General features: G+C 39.5%; 1 protein-coding gene across 4 annotated transcripts in view; it reads left to right on the forward strand.

Moving 5' to 3' along the window:
* The window catches only part of chl1a (cell adhesion molecule L1-like a), a 50,090-nt gene extending 49,453 nt beyond the window's left edge, over window positions 1-637 (forward strand). For all 4 annotated transcript variants that reach the window (XM_083920036.1, XM_083920034.1, XM_083920035.1 and 1 more), the window contains exon 26: window positions 166-637. In XM_083920036.1, coding sequence (XP_083776162.1) covers window positions 166-373 — 208 coding nt within the window. In that variant the 3' untranslated portion in view covers window positions 374-637. The remainder of the gene's footprint in view (window positions 1-165) is intronic.
* Window positions 638-23,078: the final 22,441 nt, after the last annotated feature.

Below are 23,078 nucleotides of genomic sequence, written 5' to 3' on the forward strand. Positions count from 1 at the left end.
AGTATATATGTATTGTACAGGCTCTGTGTTCTTGTGTTTCTGTGTATGTGTGATACATGTGCTATTGTGTATGTGCGCTCACGTGTCAGCCTCTGAGTGTTGCTTCTAAACATATGCACTGCACCACTGACCCTGACCATCCTTCTCTGTTGTTGTTGATGGCAGTGACAGCGAAGAGAAGCCACTGAAGGGTAGTAGCTTGTGTTCCCTGAATGAGGCGTTGGGGGACAGTGTCAGCAGAGACAGCCTGGTTGACTACGCCGACGGTGGAGGAGAATTCAATGAGGATGGTTCATTTATCGGAGAATATTCCGGACGCAAGCACGGAGGCTCTGTTAGCGAGCCCAGCGGACCCAGACCAGTCACTGCATAAAGCCAGGCTCCAGTTGAAACGGTCTACTTCAAATCCTTTCAAGATACTTTTTAAAATTCAGCTTCCCTGGCATTAAATATAGCTTGAATAGCCAAAATATGGGGGAATAAAAATGAATCTATTGTTCAGAAGTTCTGCACAGGGACTAATAATGAAAGAATGCACCAATCATACACATCAAACCATGTAAGTCTTTGTACATACTGTAAGAGAATGACCTGTATCATTTTTATTAACGATAATAAAGTGTTTTTGTACCCATTAGCCACAATCTTCCGTTGTGTTCTTTCAGTAAAAAGACGCAAAATAGTAAACATTTTCACCATATGTATTGTTTTACACAGGGGATGAGAATAACAGAGTAGAAATACATGTGTGTTCATTCATGTATATCTAGTCCTAAATTATTTACCACCCATTATTGTCTATTTTATGTTTCTGACTTTTGTCAATAATCAAATGTATTAATGTTGATTATTTGTTTTAATCAAAATGCTGATCAGCATTTTATATCAATACATCAAATAACTGGATTGCTTACTCCGGGTAGGGAATGAGTCCTTACCCCAACTGAAGGAGTTAAAGTACCTCGGGGTCTTGTCCACGAGTGAGGGGACGATGGAGTGTGAGTTTGGCCGGAGAATCAGAGCAGCAGGGGCGGTATTGCAGTCGCTTTAGTGGTGTGGTAAATCTACAGGTCAATCTTCATTCCTACCCTTACCTATGGTCATGACCCAAAGAACGAGGTTGCAGGTACAAGCGGCTGAAATGGGTTTTCTCAGAAGGGTGGCTGGAGTCTCCCTTACAGATATTGTAAGAAGTTCGGCCATCCGTGAGAAACTCGGAGTAGAGCCGCTGCTCCTTTGTTGAAAGGAGCCAGTTGAGGTGGTTTGGGCATCTGGTAAGGATGCGTCCTTGGCGCCTCCCTAGGGAGGTGTTCCAGGCACGTCAAGCTGGAAGGAGACCTTGGGGAAGACCAAGGACTAGGTGGAGAGATATAATCTCTTGTAACTACTAACTTCTCATGTAAACATTAGAACAACATTAACACAAGATCAAATTTAAAAATCAAATTCCCCCAACGATGCCCCCAACCGCACTATACATCAAGTGTATACAAGTTGTTAAAGTCATGTGTGCTGCTGCATTTATCTCTGGAGTGGAATCATGAATACATTTATTTAAGAAACTTGTCGCTTTCACCTTCAGTAATGAACTCCTATTTATTTTGTACTTTTTAATTATGTGTCTTTATTCTGCTGGATATCAGCAGTATGAATCACCTTTCATTCCTTTAAAATAATCAGGCTGCTGGGCTATTTATTATTTAGTTTTGATTTAAACTTAGTGCAATGATTCATCCTTTTATAAAGTATATGCTACTTCTTTTCTTTAATTTAAAAAGCACCCACTCATATAGTGATTTACTTTCAAGTTGTCACAACGTGGTGAAAGGTGTCCTGTCTTTGAGTTTTTTGTCTTGTGAGATTCATGTTTTATTTCGAAAAAGTAATCTTCCTCTCGTTTCTGGTCACTTGCCCTTACTCCTGTGTCACCGCTCTGCTGTGTTCCCTGATTAACCGATTGTGTCTACCTATGTCATCCTCCCTCATGTGTATATAGTTCTCGTCTTCCCCTGTCTTGTTGCCAGAGTATATTGTCTCGTTGTGTACCTCCAGCCATAGCCATAGCCTTGTCTTGTCTCTAAGTATTGCCTTGTCTATATTTCTGTTTCCAAAAGCACTTTTGAAGAAGAGTGAATTTTTGTTTTCTAAAGTTTTTTGGTCAGCTTGTGTTACTAGTTACATTTCTTAGTGCCTTTGTTTTTCCTCCTTCTGAGTGATTTTTCTTTCGTGAAACTTTCAAAGATAGATATTCAGATCAGTGTAGTTATAGCCTGTAGCCTTTTCCTCCCTCTGGAGCGATTTTCAGTTTATATGTTTGATGATTTTTGCCGCGTCTGTTTTGCTTGTTAATTCCCTCGTCCGAACTGACGAGTAAAGTTTTTTATAGCCTGTTTATTTATCGCTCTGCATTAACCAGAAATAAAGCTTGCATCAATCGTTCCCGACTACAGTTGAGTCCACATTTTACCCAGTCCTAACACAAGTCGAGATATCCTTCCACTGAACATCAGATGTGAATACATTCTAAGAAGATATCCTACCCCGGTGCTTAGCTTTACCGCAAATTTTGTTCACAAACTGCACAAAGCGATATCGGAGTGATACAAACATGGCTAAATTAAGCTTGATATTCTCAAAGGTCAAATATATTTCAAATCCCCTGGGTTTTTTCCTGTTATCTCCCTAACACATGCAGTGAATCCTTGCATGCATAATATATGTTGCTAAAATATTCATCAAGGATATAAGTAAAGTTGAGATTCGTCCAATTCAACAATTTTACCTAAACTGTAATAAGGGATTTAAGGTTCACCACCGAGCTCTTTTAACATAAAAAGACCTCTGTAAAAACAAAGAAAGTTCTTGATAACCAAAGAGATACAGTTAACTTTGTCAAATTGCAGTGGGGACTTTTCATATTTAAGTAAGAGGACATTTGGTCTATAGAAATGCAAACCAGACCCACATTATCCCACACAATAAACAACATGAGAAAACAATACAAGAGAATATTCACTTCAAACCGAAAAGAAAGAAAATTGGTCATATGGAAGAAAGTTCATCTATGAAATATAGTCAACATCTTCATCAATCTCTTTCCTATTATTTGGTTCAGATAATTGGAGCCAGGTCCCATGGCTCCAATTATCTGAACCAAAACAGCTCTCCCTTCAATTTCTGAGGAGAAAATATACCTAGCACCTTTGATGAGGCAAAAATCCCAACTAACAAAGATGGGAGATGCTCGACTCATCCATCATTTCGTGGGAGCCTCTAAAAAAGCCCAGATTCACTCCATTATTTTTGAGTCTTTCACATAGTCTAGGTTCAAAAGGATTTTATTTTGTCTTATTAACTATATTGTCCCGCCATTCAAAAACAAACAAGTATAAAGGCAGGATGAAAGGACAAACCATTATAAAATGCTTATTTTTCTTTATTTCAGCTTCCCTTGTTCAAATCCTCTAACTTCTGACACTGGACTTCGCGTACATCTCTAAAATACCTTGGATGCCATTATCTTCCATTTTGAATACACAGCTTCCTCGCGGCTGTATAGTCTGCCTATATCCTGGTGATTATAAATAGGCATGCCATTGTAATCAACCCAGACTTGGGATAGTGGAGTTGAAAAGCACTCCATGCCTCATGGCAAGATAAAGGTCATTTAAAGAGATAATCCCTGTATTGTCGGGATTACGCCCTCATCCGTTTCAAAATTGCTTTCTCAATGGAACGTTAAAACCTCTAAACAACAACAAAAGATTATTCTAGTCAAAACCCCCCTTGAGTGTGACACAAGCAGCTTTTTTGCTCCACTAAATCTATTTGGAGGACATGCAGGTGACCCTTTTCATAAAAAGTCCTGTTAACCCTGTTTTTGAACGAGCAAAGGTCAGGACGAAAACATGTACATCACCTGGATCCATGTTCAATGGAACAGCCTCGTTTGTTTCGTTCATGTTACCGCTGCACGCTCACACACGGACTTATAGATTCAAGCTCACTCCATTTCAGTCAGTTTGATCGGAGCTGATATTTAGGTTAAGTATCCTAGAAATTGCCCGGTGGGAGGAAATCAATAGCATACTGACGCACGCTGTGAGTTCAGCCCAGTAACCGTGAGCTGTAACTCAGCGTTGCATCAATCTTTAACCAACTTCTCAGGGTAGGAGATATTGAGTTTACGTTCTGACTATACCCAGTAAAGAAGAAGGTAGCACGATGGCTGTGGTGATCTCATCAATAATAAACACGGTTGGGTTCACAGAGAGGGCCACTGTCACAGGTGTTTCTGGAGATGCTCCTATGAAAGACCCACAGTATTGGCCTCTTTTGAAGCAATGCATTTGCAGAGGAATTTGCATCAGGAGTTAAACCAGTGTCACAGCTCCCGCTCTCTTAAAGCGACAAACAGTCAGTTCATTGAGAGCAACACAAGCAAACACTCTCAAGGACGAGCTTTGAGCACTTTACCAGAGAAAAGGGGTTGAGGTTGGGTGGAGAAAAGAGGGGTTGCATATTGGAGGTTATTTGACAGCAGGCTCTTTATTGACAGCATTGCAGATGAAGAAAGGCAGTTCAGGAAGACAGTTCATGACCTTGCCTCGCAGATGTTTTATCTTGCATATTCCTCCAATGGCCTTCACTCTTTGTCTGCATGTTTTGAAGTGGATGTGGGCTGAATGCCTGGGCTTACCTTTTCAGTGAAAGCCAAAGCAGACAGCCATTGAGTGAGATATCAACGCCCAGACACAGATACAAGAGGCTGCTATTAGAACAGTCTAACATCTGTTTTGTCTCATTCACAAAATCTTAATAACCTGTGACTTCTATTGATTCCAAGTAGAATAAATTGAAATGCATCAATATCTGAAATAAGATTCTCCCAGTAACAGTAACACCGGGAAGAACTCCAATTTAACGTAGGTCTCAGGCATCCTCCCACTCCTGGTCATTCTTTTGTCATCTCGACATGGTGCTATACTCACCTTTCTCTAAAATTAAATTTGTCTCACTATGCAAATGGAATGGGATGATTCTGCATACACAGAATCCTTTTAGAGGGCTATTATTTCCCTGGTAAACTGCTTTAGATGCAAGCCCAGACACTCTCAAATGACAGCCAGCAATTGAGTTGTGTGTGCATGTGTGTGTGTGTGTGTGTGTGCGTGTGTGTGTGTGTGTGTGTGTGTGTCTTTGTGTTTGTGTGTGTGTGTGTGTGTGTGTGTGTGTGTGTGTGTGTGTGTGTGTGTGTGTGTGTGTGTGTGTGTGTGTGTGTGTGTGAGAGAGAGAGAGAGATAGAGAGAGAGTGAGAGAGAGAGAAAGAGAGAGGGTATGAGTAGAGCAGGATGAGGCAGGGACACTCAGCCATAGCAGAAACTAATGAGACATGCATCAGTAATATGATTACAGAGTCAGCCTGGCTGTGTCAGAGACCAGGGGGGCGCTTAAGAGACATCTGCAAGGGACAAAAGTGGACACTGGGATGTGAGTTACCTTACGCCTTACATTACTCTACCTGTAGGCTGAACAAGCGGCAGCGAGTACAGATGGTGAAAACAATGATCACGCTGTTACGCTGCCATTCAGATTATGACAACACTTAACATCGATGAAATTGAGCTTGATGAATTGTGATCGGCAACAACTCAGGTGCGCCTATCATTAAGGAACGCAGCCCGGGCCCTTTGAGGTCAACAGTTCCCGAGTTTGATCCAGAAAAGGATTTTACAGAGACTATACTGCTGGTGGATTAGATAAGAGACTTGTAAGTGCTGCGTGGGTGGTGAATAATTCTCACCTTCCTTTCTTAACCCGGGGGCTGTCAAAGCAACAACTTGGCACAAACCACAATCCATACACAATATACGGAAGTCAGACTCAAAGTCTCTGCGACAAAGCCTCGAGGAAAATGGCATCCTTAACGTGCACACAGCTTAAAGGAAGCAAATCAAAAATGATTTTCTCATTTGTTCATGTTTGAACGCTCCACCTGCTCACCCACACTGATGTTTTTAATGTTATTTTTAGTGCATCAAAACCCTTGTTAATAACAATTCAATTGGTCTATTTTAATGTTAGAACACAGAGTGCAGCAGAGTGTGTTCTGCTTTTTAATTTTTTTCTTTCTTTGTAGGCAGTAATCAGACTGGTATTGTACAACACCCACCCACCCACCTCCTAAAAATAAAAGTTTGAAACCTTACTATGATATTTGCTGTTAGTTTTATTAACGTACAAAAGGCAGCCAGTAGCAAGAGAGAAGTGGAGTGAGCGTATCTCTCATGCTTTCAAAACTAATCAAATGGGTTATTTCAGTTTGCGTGTGTGTGTTGATAAGCAAGTGATAGAGCAGGCCTGGATATCAAACAGAAGGGAGAGATACTTCAATGTCAGTTTTTGTTTTCCAAATCAATCCTTTTTCTTTTTTTTCTATGAATGTGCTCCTGCCGTGTGTTTCTCGTGGAACACCACTCCTGAATTATTCATTGTACCTTCATTAAAACACCTCTATTTGCATAACACAGAGGGCCGCAAAGAATGCATTAGAGCTTTTGATCCTTGTTGTACATGTCAAATAATCTAAAGCAGAACTGGACCGCCAGAAAGCCACATGGAAGACTTTAAATGTCTCAAAATAAGCTACTAAACCTTACTGGGCTTAAAGTTTGAAATGAAAAATGATCATGCAGAGATGTAAGTGGGTCAGACTGGACCCCTTTGGTGCAATAACCCACTTGAAGAAGTAAATAAAGTATTTTGGAAGACATTAGTGTTTCTTCAGGGAAGCCACAGCGTCGTGATTTATTACAAAAAATATTTTAACGGAGGCGATGAGAGTTGTTTGTCAATTATGGTTTTCCGAATGTATTTATAATGATAAAGAAAATTTGGTTGCGTTTTACTTTGAAGTCACACACATTTGCAATCCTACCCTGATCAGAACGGAGGATCCATCATATTTTAAATGCTTTCGGGGTTCTTCCTCCCTGGTTGCAGCAAGCACAATAATGAGCATGGATTGAATGATAAAAGCTGCACATGCCTCTGTTTCCAAAACGCTGTTACAGCTGAATTTCATTGATACTGGTAGCTCCAACTAGGGACATGTCAAGTGTGAATTCAATTGCCACCCCCTACTGAGAGATATACTCAGTCAACGTATATTCTCATCAATAGGTTCGTATAATATCTTACCAAATATGAAATTCTATTCAGGCGGTCACACTTCACAGTAGCCTGGTGCAGCAGCTCCAGCTGGCCCAAGGCCGTTTAAGCTGCCTAGCTCTGCTGGCCATTGAGAGGACACTGGTCAAGTCCCTGGAAAAGACGCCTAGTTGGTACGACAAGGTCACAAAATATTTTATTGAAAAGGAACGAAGGGTAGAATTTATATATAAATAAACAAACACAATTATGATGTTGGCCGGGAAAATGAGCCTCCCCTCCTTGAAAGACCAGCAGCCGCCACTGCGTTCCAGCCACCATTGGGACCTATCCACCACCACAACCTCCCTCCCTACGCAGAGTTTAGTGGTTTTATACTATTTCACTGATTTCCCTTTTTTGCTCCAGGCATAATTTCTACAGTAATTAATATGTGGATCACACACAGATTACAGTGCATTATGTTTTGCTGTTTCATGTATGAGCAGTGAATGATAACAGCCTGCACAAATGTAAAAAGTTATATCAACATATGTTTTGCATTGTTCCTGGTTGAAATTCTGCTAAAGAAGCGAAACAAGTTGATTCAATACGGTGCTAAGTTGGTCATAATGTTGCGCAATAGTGAACTTGGGAAACAAGCCGTCATGCTAAAATAACTTGTTGATCTTATATTGCTGTGTGAGCTAACCTTAGCGAGCGTAAGAGCAAAAAGTCAGGGGATCACCAAAGTCAGAGGGTTACTCCCTCTGGGTGATGGAAAAAAAGTCGACATGTTATCATTAGAATAATGTGTGAACTCTGGCTGCATTAATTGTTTTGTGTTCCACTGTGCGAAGAGAGACCTTTCTCACAGTGCATGTTGAGCCGGCAAGACTGCGGATTGTTTTGGGAAACCTGGAGATAACTTAATATGTTTTCTAAATATATCACCATGACAGCCATTACTGTTCAACTTCATGGTAACATGATTTGGGCTCTGAGGACTGCCCTCAGAGCATGTTGAGACAAGTTTACTATATGCTCTCTTCTTGTACAAGAATACATTTTGTTTTTATTATAACTTGATTCTGGTTCCGAACTGGTTCTTGTGTCACAAGTATTCTAACCCTGGGTACCACGGATATCTGTACCGCATTTCATGGAAAAGTATTTAATAGTTGTTGAGAATTGTAGTATGGACCAAAGTGGCCAACCAACATTACTACCCAGTCTATAGAGCCCTTTTCCTCCTGGACAAAAAAAACACTGATACCCACTAACATCTGGCTTTTGTCCATAGTTGGAAAGGTTACAATTGGCATTTGTTCAGGGGACAAACGATGGGCTCCAGCTCCTGTGTGAACACGATCCTTTTTGCTCATTTTTGGCACAATGCTATGACACTTGTTGCCTCTGTCCGTAACTTCTGCAACTCTTTGTCATATCAGACACATCATTACAAGAATAACTCAACACCAAGTTTGAAAGAGAGACTGAATATGCAACAGATACGGTAATTTTGGCTTAAAAAAGGGTATGAAAGTAAATGCATCATTGACTTTAAAGCCCTACAGTTGGGGATGTTAGGGAATGATCCACCATCAGAGTAATGAACCCATAATCGATGTCATAAGTTAAATTAAATGCTTTGATACACCCTGAAGAAGTCAACTACAAGAAAGGTTAAAAAAAGAAATTAATATTTTACAATGACAAAGTCGTCACATAGAGCTTTAATAATTTAAAACATTTTTTTAAACAATCTCCCAGGGCCCCAATTAACTCTTATTTCAAACACAGACTGTCTGCTTTGGTTAACATTATGAATAATTATGTGGTCCAACATCTCACTCTCCTTGTGCTCAATTCCCTCATGCTATATTGGACTGATTGCATTGCCACAATCTCTGTGTTGTAGGATCAGACTTGAGAATCACCCACAGTCACCACACTCTGATATCTGATATCATATCTGAATTATGAGAAAAACAACATCTGACTAGGACCACTCTCACAGTGTGAGCATATCCTAACGTTTCTTCTCTGGTATCAGTCATTGGATTGTTTACTTATGATTCCTCCCCGAGCTGTCCATCTTTGCCTTTTTTGCAAAAGCAGAAATGTTACGGGTAATAACCAATGTGTTTTTGTGACATTTTGATGCTTTCCCCCAATTTTGTTGTCCCTTTTACATCACAATTTGTTGTGAAAAGGCGAGAGAGCATAATGGATGAAAAAGGCAAGTAGAACTGGTGCAAAAGGTATCATTTGGCCAGAGATAATCACACAATCGACTCTTAAATCCTGGTGGAACACTAACATGAAAGCCTGCGTATTTGGTTCTTTCAATTCCACTCAACACAGACTGATTACTGTAATGGCTTTATCCTGCTCTACACCATGAACATACTTGATCCTTTTGCATGCTGTGTACTATTACTGCAGTGCTGAGCATTTAAACATGCACACACGCACACACACGCACACACACACACACACACACACACAAACACACACACACACACACATACACACACACTGGAGCAATAAGTGCAGATGGGCATTATGTGTTCAGTGGGGTTTCTATCTCTCACTGTCATTCTTTATTACTATCTTCATTATAATCATGCCGTCCCCTCAAGGAATGATCAAATACTTCTGTTAAAAGTCCAGGCTGACAGTGGTAGCAGTGAACAATGTTGTGTTGCAGTACTACATGAATGTTATTGCAAGGACAAACTTGAGCCTTTGTTGATTCCTTTGCAAAATACTGCTGCTACACGAGGACAATCATTTGTAACGTTTCGTAACAATCTTAACATACTGAACTTTTAAATAAATGGCAGCAGCTAGTGACAGTTTATTGGAGGTTAGCAGACAGCATCTGAAGTCTCTGATGATTCAGAGAGGACTTATTGTTCAGCAAAGCAATGTGTGATCCGGCAGAGACAAGGTAGATGTCAGCATGTCCTGTTACAATTATAGATCATGTAATTCGGATAGCAAAAAACTTTTAATACAACACTGCAGACCAGTTGTGTCGAGTCTACTCCCAGGATTCTCAGCTGCTCTTCTCTCTATTTTGAAGTGCTTTTTTTTATAGGTTTTTTTCAGGTTAAGTGTTTCCATCCCCTTGTTTTTATAGGCATTTTTATGGTGGCCCTGAGGGTTCATTGCAGCGCAAATGAAGAAAAAACACGCAAATAGAGAAAACACAAGAAAATACAAAAAAACATCATAACCAATTTGACAGCACATAGCTGCAAATACAGTGATATGTGTGGCTGAGACATAGCGCGCTAGTTAGTTATCGTCTGACCGATTCCTTTTCTTCAAGTTGATACGTGTAAATGACACTCAAGGCCTAGTTCAGCTCAACAGGTGTGAAAACTTTGAGGAGCACAGAGGGACTGGTTATAGGCTGAGTGGACTAGGTACAGTATATTCAGGGACGCTTTAAGACAGTCAGAGTTGGGGGTGCTGAGAGATACTCTCTATAATGACAAAATACTGGGCGACAGTCATGGGTATTACTTTCATTTGAATGGACAGTGTGGTGTCGCCACCTCATTCAGATGATGAAGTGGTGGCACACCAAAAACGTATTAAAAAGGGGTCTTTGAGAAGCCGGATAGGGTGTAAGATAAATGCAAAAATGTTTGATTTATTAACAAAACAAAACTTACAAAATTTAAACCTGAGTTTCACCATCCAACTAAATTGAACTGAGGCAAATTGACGACAGACAAACAAACAAACAAACAAACAAACAAACAAACAAACATACATACACACTGCAACCTCAAAGCAGGCTGCCCACTTCCCCTCACTCTTGTGAAGCCATTTATACAGGTCAGCCTCAGCTAAATGGACCCTACCACCTGCCTAGGTAGGTATGGGGTGAGCTAAGGGGGGACAAATGATATGCACATAGATACATTGCTATATAAATATATATTTATGGATACAACTAACAAGATTCACACAAATATTACAAAAATGAAAATGCCCAGCCACACCCTACTGAGAGGATCTAATTAGGCAAACCTGCAGGCACTCTCCTGCTGATCCAAACCCACAATCACAGGTAGAACCAAAACACAAAAACTATAAACCCATTAACAAACACAGGCCTGTAAAATTTATACAAATCAATTGATAATTTATAAAAACCTATCTGAAACATTGTACTGAACACAATGGTTTAGCACATACTAAAACACTGTTAATGATGGCAATAGGACCAGGTGACAAGGGGGTATACAGCCTTTTCACAGACAGGATAACTGTTATAGAAGGAAATAAGAAATATTGTACTTTTTACTCCACTACATTCATTTGGTAAATTTAGTTTCTATTTTTTTTTTGACAGATTCCGATTAATAATACAAAATATTATCGACAAATTAAACAACATGTACTGTTTTAGATATACACGGCAGTATATAAAGTAAATAAAATGAACCTTTATCAGCTGCAACATTGAATTATATTAATATATTATATATATTAATCCATCAATAATTATAATCTATTAATATAATACGTAACAAGTACTTTTTGTACTTAAAGTATATTTGGGGGTTGTTTTCATGCTATTTTTGCCCCTAATTCTAACAAAATGTGCAAAGGTTTGGGAAGGTACAGACAAATGATGGTGATTTTTGATGTTGTAACTTATTTTTAGTATTTGAACTGTTGTCATACTTTTGTAAGATACTATTGTGCAAAAGTTTTTTTTCTCTCTAGGTGTTGAGTTGAAGAGTTGTTATTATGTGGGTCGGGATCTGTAAGAGAAAGGAAGTGAAGTGAACAGGCACGCACGCATGCACATCACACACACACACACACACACACACACACACACACACACACACACACACACACACACACACCAAACAATGACATATTTATGGCTCACTAAATACCACTGTTGAGGTTACGCGAACTTCCGTGTCAAACTTTTTGCAATGTTGGATTTGATATCTCTACTGTACATGATGAAGAAGTTTAGGGACACAGAATTTGACTTGTCTGGGCTCATAATACCTAAGCTCTTATAACATTTCACACTCCAGGGGTTGCGAGCTTCCCTAAGGAGCTGTGTCCTCTGCATCTTTCAGTCTTAAATCGCCTCATTTCATTTGCTTCCATTATACTCTATCGCATCTTATATCTCCCATGTGACTTCAGAAAACCTAATTTGCCCTCCATTGTCTCGGCGACATGCAGTGAGACACAGCAGGGCGCCTCTTCCTCAATTAGTGGCCAGTCATCCTCCTCTGGAATCCATCAAGCCCTGCCTACCTCATTTATTTGCGCTTCACCTTCTTCTTAAATCCACATTTTCTGCCTGAGAGAAATAAGCTCTGACATGCACGATTACTAGAGAGCCTCTCACTGTCCTTTCCCATCATACTTATTGAATGGTGATGGAGCCTAATTCTGCTCTATAGAAGGCAGAGTGTGAAATTCAGTGTTCTCTATATGCCATTTGTTGTATGTAGATGGACAGTATTTGCACGTACGACACAGCAATCTTCAGACAGCAAGTCGTTTCTTCCTCTCTCTTTGTTTATTGGCGCGTAGACAAAAATGGCCCTGAAGAAGAATGAGGAGCGTGTATAAACACTTAATGAACATGATGTTTTTGTGGCTCTGCACACACATAAACCCCAAGCCAGCATACCTTATTTGTCTCTCTTCAAAGGATTCAAGCTATTTGACGTGATCATATACAGTATTTCCTTTTACATGCTGTTCATCCTTACAACATTTTATTTGTTGATGTATTTTTCTCTTTATACCTCTAAATTAAGTTTCACATGCTGTTTGTCCTTGATATACAGTATGTGTCATACAGTATGTGTATTTTGTGAGCATATTTATTTTTTTCTATGACATTTCTCTATACTCTCTTTAAAAAATCAAACTTCTGTATTTGGACCAATGGGGTCATAAAGCTCTTAATTTATTTGTTATGTGTCCCCTTTATAGACATTTCCTGTTTCTGGGTAGTTTGAGCCTCACATAATGCATTCATTACTTTATTTTGCACAAACATAGACTAGTTTCATGACTACTTTTCCTCAATAGAGGAATGTAGAGCGTGCATATAACAATGTGAATGGATGTGGTTATCAAGGTTCTTTTTCTGTATTGTATTGTTGTTTTTTTTAATTATCTTCATTTATTAATCTGGATGGTATAGTTCCTTATATACATGGTGTGTTCCAGCTCTACTGGAAGTCAGAAGTTGAAAGTTCCTAGCCACAAATTTTAACTGAACGCCCCTCTGAAGGTGGATTTCCGACTCAGAAAGTTGGGAGAACCTCGCCATCTTGACGTCACAATTTAACATGGCTGCTGTACGAATACACAGTTTATTCACGCTTCTGTTTTATTTGTATCTCATTAAATCAGTCATAATGTGTTATTATCAACTGGTATTGCTAACAATGGCTCACCTGTTTTGGGCTCAAGTGATTGGGACTATGGAAGAGTGGCTGGAGCAGCCCTTGCCAAGCTCACCTCATCTCTGCCTACATGGTGATCAAACAGTGCTAACAACTGGACTTACAAAGGCACAGTTTGAGCCAGCTCTCGCTGGCTTCCTTAATGCAGCCGGGGGAAAAAAAAAAAGGTGAATTACCAAAACAATGGCTCACCTGGCTAGAACCCTTGTTAAATATAATGTTGTTTCAAACTTGTAACTGGAACTTTGTTGTGAGTTCCGATGTTAACAGACCTTAGCAAGTCTTTTGTGTTGTGTTTTATTTCTGGAGAATTCAGTTTTATATATTCACTACCTTTCAAATCGTGACGCTTGTCATTGTTGAAGACAATATTGGTCAGTCCTTATTTTTTTTAGAAAGGAGAGGCCGGTTCTGTGCAGCTCATTTACATATGGATCGCAGTTATCCACCATCTTTTGTGATTGTTGTTTGAACCCCACCTGTGTATATGAATTGTAATTGTTGCTGTTTTGAATACGCTGATGAGGGCTTTGAACTGACTCAAATTAATTTTTGCCCTCGACAAATAAAAGGACTACTGCGAGTGCCAGAGTAATGTTTTTTCTCAAAAGCCAACAGACCTTGCCAGAACATGAAGGAAAAATTATGAGGTAGAGTGTCATTGACCTCCTGCTCCCTGAGCTCTTCTTGCTCCAGTAAAGAGCTCTACTCGCACACCTAGCTGCTGTAATCATTAATTTGTGATGATTCCTGGGTGGAGAGATCGTGTTCAGACACTATTCAAAGCTCCCAGAGAAGACACTCACTTGGCATTTATTTATCAGTTGCTATAGCACCTCGACAGGGTCATGTCTTAGAAAAAAAACTTTGCTGTACTCTACACCTTTTTTTTTTAGTTAAAGTACATTAATGCTGCTTTTGTCCTCAGAGACCAATTTTCTCCTGTCTGCTGCTGAGTGCTGTAGAAAAAAAGAAGGGCTACGGCCGCATTTCTCTCTGGCACCACACACTGAGACAGAGAAATACGCCCAGTTGGCAAAATATATGGGAGTAGCTTTTTGTGTTTTATTATGTATGCATGCAGTATATTTTATTTATTCTACAAAAGGTGTATTTGTTATACAGGAGATTCTTTCTGGGTAACATTTATATAAGAGATTTTGCTGTATAGGAACTCATAAGGAGTAGATTTCATAAGTCTTACCTAAGAGTGTATAAGTCGTAGCCTTGAAGCACAACTGCAGAGTCCTATTACATGTAATGAATTACTAGCTGCCTGACATAACCAGTGTTCAACTAGACCTGGTGGGGGCTTGTAGGTTGGCTTATTCCCAATATCTCAAAGATGGTAATGAAGAAGATGAATGATGATGGTAAATCTTATTGTAATTTCTATTATCTTTTATTGAAGGACCATGTGTTTGTCTCTCCCCAGACAGTAGGTATCTCAGTGGTATACACAGTTCTTGGAAAGCGTTCATGCCACTGAGAGGAGTATAATCAGGAGTGTAAACATCACAGCAGGTCATAAAACCATGCCACTATCACAGAGAAATTTGTTGTCTGTACTGCGTTGCTTTTATTTCTGTATTTTGGAGTGATGAGGAAACTTTTCAGGAGCCTTCAACAACATTACAAATCTCCATGACTGCTTTGGTCACAGGGCCATCATGTATCCCTGCGTTATCCACTGGTTATTGTAATGTTGCATTTTACAGTAACAAATGGGAAATTCCCTAAGAAAAGGGTTTCAAAACTATGCACTGAATAATTGGCACATTATTAACACATCCTAAAACCTAAACGTCAAACTAGGTCATTTGTTAATGACTCACAAAATTACATAAAACCATTCTATTAGACATGGTGAAAGGCTTGTGCGTTGGCAGTTTTCACGGTTGCATTTTTAATCATGTGACCGTTCTATTTAATGTTGTGGAACGGCCGTAGTTTTAAATACATCGTTGATGTTGGGAAATGGAACTAGTTAAGCTTAAGCAATACAACTATTTGGTAAGAGTTAGGAAAATATCGTGGATTAGCTTAAAATGAGTCACAGACATAACTACATCACAAACATAACGTCACTGACATAACAATGTCATGTGGAAATACCTGTATCTGCTTGATCCAAACATTACCACCACCTCCAACCAAGCAGACTCTGGGGCTCTTAAACCTGTCACCTGACTTTTCGTTTGCTCCCACCATAATTACTACGGCCGCTAGAGGCTGCCACCTGACAAACGTACAGTAAATAGGGGTCATTATAATCTGTTTGCAAAATGGACCTCTTCAGTGATGTTTTTTTATTGAGGACGGGCTCAGTGAAATGAGTTGGTTACCTTGCTTATTATATTCTCCTGGCAATATTTGAAAAAAAAGACCATTGTCTTGATTTAACGTTTCTTATGATTTGGCACTATAAATAAAAATAAAAATTGAATTGAATTGAATTTGAATAAATTGCTTGAAAAAAGGCATCACACAGATAATGTCATAAAAAAACCTAAGAATTATAACTTTGAATTATCATTATCATTATTATGCATCTGAAAACAAACAGGGTTTCATAATGTCATGATTGTTCTTAACATTTGTATAAAGCTGTTTTGTGAATTTTAGATGGAAGACAGTACTGCAAATATTTTTTTTTTTCCTAGACATAAGCAGGACAGCTAAGAAATTAATTCATTATAAATATTATGTTAGGAGAAATCTTATTGAAGTTGATAGTAAACTATTATGTGTAAATGGAAAATGGAAAAACTGAAGTGAAATTAATTAAAATTCACAGGTAAATGAACTTCTTTGTAGCAATGGCTAATGAGTACAACTTATGTGCTGTCAACCTCCCACTCATTTAAATTGATCGTGATCTGCCTTTAGTACGTTATGGGTTTGTTTATAGACTATAATATCTTGAAGGAAGTTGCGAAATTACCTGGAGAAAAGTCTCTGGTTGATCATTCTATAGAAAACAAAGAAAACACGTGGGTTAAATAGAGAGGTAATGCCCTGCAGCAACAGTATGTATTTATTCTGAGTGGTTATTTCAGGCTTTTCCAAAGGCATTATTTCTAAACCTTACATTCTTGGATTGGTGGAGTTTGCAATTTCCGCTTGCAGTGCGACTGCAGATAGAGGGACCTTCTTCAAAGGGTGACAAAGCAGAAATCTCTTATCAGAGTCCTCTCTGTGACATCCCACTTTTTAGACAGAGGGAACCATGGGCTGCAATCAATCGGAGAGCGAGAGAGGGAGAGAGAGAGAGAGAGGGAGAGAGAGAGAGAGAGAGAGAGAGAGAGAGAGAGAGAGAGAGAGAGAGAGAGAGAGAGAGAGAGAGAGAGAGTGTGCCTTGATACAACACAGGCTGCTATCAGAGCCACTGTAATTTCAAGCATGCATTATTCAACACCGCTGTAAGATCTGCAAAGCTTCAAGATTATTTACACTTTGAAAAGCATCGGCAGGGCAATTGCAGCCATGTCCTGTGCAGCCCAGAGGTAATATCTCAGCATTTAAGAAGAGAAACAAGTTTTGTAAATTTGAGCATGCACAGAGCTGGGACCGATCCGATCCAATGTATTGGTTCCGATACTTATGTAATGCACTCAGCGGATAAGATTCAGATTTTTAACTAAGTTCACAGTCCCCCAAAAATAAACTACTTCACTTTAATTTCTTCCTTTGTTTTATTTTTCATATAAGCTGCTCTGAGTTGAGTTGGATGCTTATGTAGATGGTAGATGTTCCAGTTTGCCCTTGTATTCTCAGAACAGGTGCTGTGTTGAAGCTTGTTCCCCGATTGATAAGTGTTTGCTTCCTGCCAGAATGCTTAGGGTCAGTGATAAGGTTGGATTGCCGCAAAACACGATTCATCATTCATTCATTCATCTTCAACCGCTTATCCCAGTGTCGGGGCGCGGGGGTGCTGGAGCCAATCCCAGCTGACATCGGGCGTGAGGCGGGGTCCACCCTGGACAGGACGCCAGTCTATCACAGGGCACATAGAGACGTATAGAGACAGACAATCATTCACACCTACGGGCAATTTTAGAGTCATCAATTAACCTAACACATGCATGTCTTTGGATTGTGGGAGGAAACCGGAGAACCTGGAGGAAACCCACGCAGACACCGGGAGAACATGCAAACTCCGCAAAGAAAGGCCTAGGCCGGGATGCAAACCTGTAACCTTCTTGCTGTGAGGCGACAGTTATATTCAATTCAGTTTTATTTAAAAAAAGAGCTCTGTTATCAGTATGGGCAGATATCAAGAGCCAGGTATCAGAATGAGATCAAAACTGAAAAAAGTGGAGTGTTTCCTCATCATTAGTTTAAACCGCTGACCATGGATAATACACAGAATGTCACTAAGATAAAATAAGGCATAAATATTGAGAAGGAATCTCTGTATGCCACATAACCACTAACCTGACTTGTCTAATGTTTATTTCAAGAAGACAGCAGTCAGTATTGTTCTGTGGTGAATGCTTGTGGGCTACTTTTTGCTGTCATGTCTGTGTCTGGGCCTTTACATTCATTATGGTAATTATCCATGGCAGGCAGCGATGACTCCTGCATGCTGTGTGTCCACTGAGATGGCGTCACAAGAAGGGCATGGCCCACGCATTAACGCGCACTCTGTTGTTTGTGTGTGTACATGTGTGTCTATGTGCCCCTGCTTGCAGCTCAGGCATCGCCTACAAATATAACTCAAGCTCTCTGTCCTTCTGTTTCTAAGTCTTCTTCTTGTTCTTTTCATGCTTTTTGTATCTTGTCTGTATCGGGTGAGGGTGTGATGCGAGGGCTCTGTAGCTGTAAGCGTAAACATCTCTCCATCGCCACATGAAGACAAACAGGGGGGCATTATCAGGCACAGGGACAGACCCTGCATTCAATCTTCAACTATAAAATAACCCCCTACCACCTCCTCATTGATATTCATGAGGTGGAACAGCAGCTTGGAAAAGACCAGGCGGTCTGTTTGCAGTCTTATTCGTCTCATTTGTTTAATCAAACATCACTGCATAGAATTTATCACACTTTGTCACTCTCCTCGTTCCTGCCTCATATGAGCTTCCTCAATTCAAACTGCACCTGTTGACTTTATTTCTCCACATGCTTTTTCAATATGAACCACATGGAGAAAATCTAAGAAATAGTTTGACATTTTGGAGGTTATCTTGCTGGGTTAAATTTGCAGATTCATACCACTGTCATGTCTGTGTGCTAAATATGAAGCTATACAGCCAGTCACTACACCGCCACTCTGTCTAAGGCTGTATAAAATATAGAGATACACTGGAGTTTCACAATATTAACGTTTTTTTATTGACAAAAGCTGCCGTATTGGCGGCCAGGCAAAGGCGGTAATTTGCCTGTCTATGTGTCTATGTGTCTATGTGAAACCAAGATGTAATATTCCTCTTTTCCCAAAAGTCGACTTTCTGGAATAGGCATAAACATGTGACGTGATGTGAAGCACAACATGTGACGTACAACATATATGCCTGAAAAGTTAGCCCTGTAACACCAGTGTCATTTTCAAAACAACATTGTAAAAAACAAGATGTTTTACATAGGTTAAAGCAAGTTGAAGCAATGACCAGGGGGGTGACTTGCTGTCTCTCATTCCTGTGATCAGCTGTTTCCTGCTTTTACAACTTTGGCTCACATCATCGACACCTCCGCCCAATGTGCCGCAAAACTCTATCTACATGGAAATCGAGGCGCCAATATATGTAGGGGCCAGCAATTTACCAAAATGCCAGATTCTTGCCCATTCATAGCAAAGGTTTCAAAAGGTATCCAAATCTATCTTCTATCTATCTAAGCTCACTAATGAGCACCATATATATTTTTTTGTTTAATCCGTAACAGACATGTAAAAAACACTAATCGTTGTGTTTCAAAGGGTTGTGGAACACTATTTTTCGGTCAGGTGCCATAAATTCTGCAGAGGCAACCTTCCTAAATATCTGAGGTATTCATTTGTAATTTTAGCAATGTAAATTAATTCAATAAACACAGGTGCATGTTGTTATTGCATATAAATGAGTCACTGAGTTACACTAAACATTAATTAGGCTTTAATAAATCAATCTCTTTTGTAGAAAAAGAATAAATGGATTGTTAAACTGTTTGCGTGGAGAAAAGTGATCAGCTATAAATGGAAGCTGGCGCCTGAAATACAAGTGTAAAAGGGTCAGGGAAAACAACGTGTTGCTGTGTATCCGTGTGCTGCTTTTAAATGACATCCATTCATAGTCAAATCCTAATGTTGACAGTTGCTGGCAATCGTCACATAATAAAGTGTAGTGCAAACAAAAGAGGCTGCTAAGGAGGAAGGTGCAAGCCTGTATCTGTGTGTTTTTTTTGTTTGTTGGCGTGTTTGTGCATAACTCTTTCTACAACACACATCACAAATTTGAGCCACAATAAACACAGCATTCACTCATAAACCAGGTAGAAGTCACAATGATCATGATGATGTTTCATTAAATGCTAAGTGATTCTCTCAGTGTTACAACCAAATTGAGCTTATCACGCCATTTTTTTAAATTTATGTTACAGGAATTTAAAAAGGTCACCGACTTTGAATCCCAATCATGTTCTCGATCCATGCACTCAATCATTTCAGGTTGGCACTGGCTATTTACAGTCAGCCTTTGGAAACCTGACAACCTGACAAGTGCAAAATATGTTACTAAGCCAGAACCGCGAGAGAAAATATGAAGCCACATGCAGGGAGTAATTTCTTAGAAAATATAAACATGCTGCATTATTGTATTTCCTTCAAATATATGGTGTGATGTGATGCAGGCTGAGTCCTACTGCGTGAAACCACAAAGTTACACAGAGGGAAAGCCAATCCTTCTGAGACATAAGACAAAAACAAGGAGTGAGTGTGATCTTTTTTCTGTCGTCAAAGTTATATCTTCACCAAAAAAACCCAATATGTGTTGCTATAGAAACTATGAATGTCAGTTTGTGTAACTGAAAGTCTGTCTTGCGGGCATGATGGCTTAAACATCATCTACTACATCTTAGCACACTCCTCGGTTATTAAAAGTTTGTGCCACTTTTGTGCCTGATCTCCATTCTTTCTATTTCTAGCTTCTAGTCAACGTGCTTAGCTTTTTTTTTTTTTAGCCAGTATGGAATTTATAGATACATAATGTTTTTAAAGGCCTGTGGAACAATGTGTTAATTAACCCCTCCTTCAAGTTGTTCTCATACATAGAAGCTGATTTATGATCTTAGATGTCTTACTTTTCTTTAGATGAGCGATGATGCAACACTTGTTTTCGTTCTTTGTGTAACTCACCCTTTTTCTTTAACCTCAGATCTTTGTTTTCTTTCAGTTTGGCATGAACCTTATGATAGAAAGGTCATCAACATGCCCACCCGCTTACTTCTCACAAATTACAGAGTCTGTACTATGGAGCTGCTGGGATAAAGTCTGTTTAATGTCCAATCTAGCTGATTATAAATTGATGGTAACGTCTAGATAATTTCTGGTTTGCAGTCCATTTGTGAAAGCAACGTTAGGAGCTTCAGAAAGGAGTCTGACATGCCTGCTAAATGCCTTCTGAATTGATGTACTGTATGCTGGAGAGTTTAGCTTAAAATCACGTAACGCAGACTAGCTATAAATCTGATGCATAACTGCCTCCAGCTGTGTTAACTGTGTTACCAGCTATATATAGTATATAGTTGGATAACCACTGCAAACCTCAGCAAAGGAACCTTGACTGTTGGAGTGCTAAGATTTGTCTGACAGTGAATTAAGCTAGCTGCACCATGAGGTTCAGAGGAATCACACAGAGGTCTGATAGATAACAACATGCCAGGATGGGGCAGCAATCTTTTTTTTTTTTCTGTATTAGCACACTAGTCCTCAGTATTGGTTTTATGCCCACTCAATTTTCCTCTGGCTTATGAATCTGTTTAGCCGATCCTTACCGCTTTGAGAACACAACAAGTCTGACCCCAAGACACAAGAAAGCCACTGCCGTTTTATCATTATTAACCTCAGTTTACCCCAGAGGAGATCACATCTCTTCAGAGCTATTGTGTTTCCTGCTAACTCCTGCTTGAAACACAATCTTTGCAACAATGAGCTGTGAAATGTGCTACCTGTGAATCCTTGGTCATGCAAAATTAATAGGGGAGTCGAGTATTGACCGAGGTAGCTTCTGACTGGAAAATGGAAAAATCATATAGTATGTAAAGATATATAAGTACAGTTAAATAGCAATACTCCAAGTGTTTTTCTTCACGTTTTTTTTAATCTCATTATTAATTTTGCTCTGAATTTATGGGGGACAGACTTTTTTTTTCATTTTCTGTCACAAAAATAGAAGTTCTCATGAACAAGACAAAAATATATTTTTGTTGAAAACATTGTACTCATTACGAGTACCCCACTTTACAAAAATGTTGTGAAAACAGACAAAACTGGTATGAGGATATCAGTAAAATACCTTTGCTCTGTCTGCTTTTGAATCTAAGCCACTTTGTTCGCATGATTTTGTGGGAGCAAGGTCAAAATTGCTGCCAGAGATTTCAGTCTCCTCTATTTATACATTTGTATTTTTGTCAGGTCTTTGAGAGTGGATGACTAACGACACAGAAGGATCGACAAGCCGCAGCCCCAAGCTGTGAGAAAGATATGATTTATCCCTGTTATTAACCTGTGCCATTTCCCTCCACACTTATTCAAATTCATGACTAAATCCATCTCTTCTCCTGCGCCATTTTCAGCGCACTTTTGCATTCTCCCTGTTTTGATCTATATTCCAGGATAAAGATTTGCTGTTTATACAAAGGCGCCATTTAGATGGCACCTGGTAGTGTGAGAAGGGAATGGATATGAATCTCACATGACAATGTATTCGATTAAAAGCTATGTGAAGTGTGAGCTCGAGAAATGGCTGTGCACAAAAATGTATGCACACAGGCTTGTCTACTGGCAAGCCCCACAGCACATTCATATTGAATTAGCTCAAACAAAAATCTACTGTTTTGTTTAAGTTGAATTTCAATTCTTTATGGCTTTGATTCTCAGTGAAAGCACGTCAGTAGGAAAACAAGCAGTTCTGTTTTGACAGGTGGACAGCAGGTTAGAATTGACTGTAGCTTTTGTCAGTTGGCATATCAATACCTCGACTCCCACCACTGTTTCCCACACTACCGTACACTTTCCTCCACTCTAGGTAATAAACTATGCGTACTGCATCTAAAGCAACTTGTAAAGCACCTTTCAAACACAGAGATAATTCATAGTCCTTTACATGAGGGAAAGAAATGCATTGGAACAACCTTTTAAAAAAAACACAATAGAAAAGGAAAATTAAAACAGCACAAAAGGATGAAAAAGCTATACTAAAGACCCCCCAGATATGCAGTTATAGTGCAGTTACAGTAATTAGTTGCCCAATT

This window comes from Echiichthys vipera (assembly GCF_963691815.1).
Source record: "Echiichthys vipera genome assembly, chromosome: 9".
Classification (NCBI taxonomy): Eukaryota; Metazoa; Chordata; class Actinopteri; order Perciformes; family Trachinidae; genus Echiichthys; species Echiichthys vipera.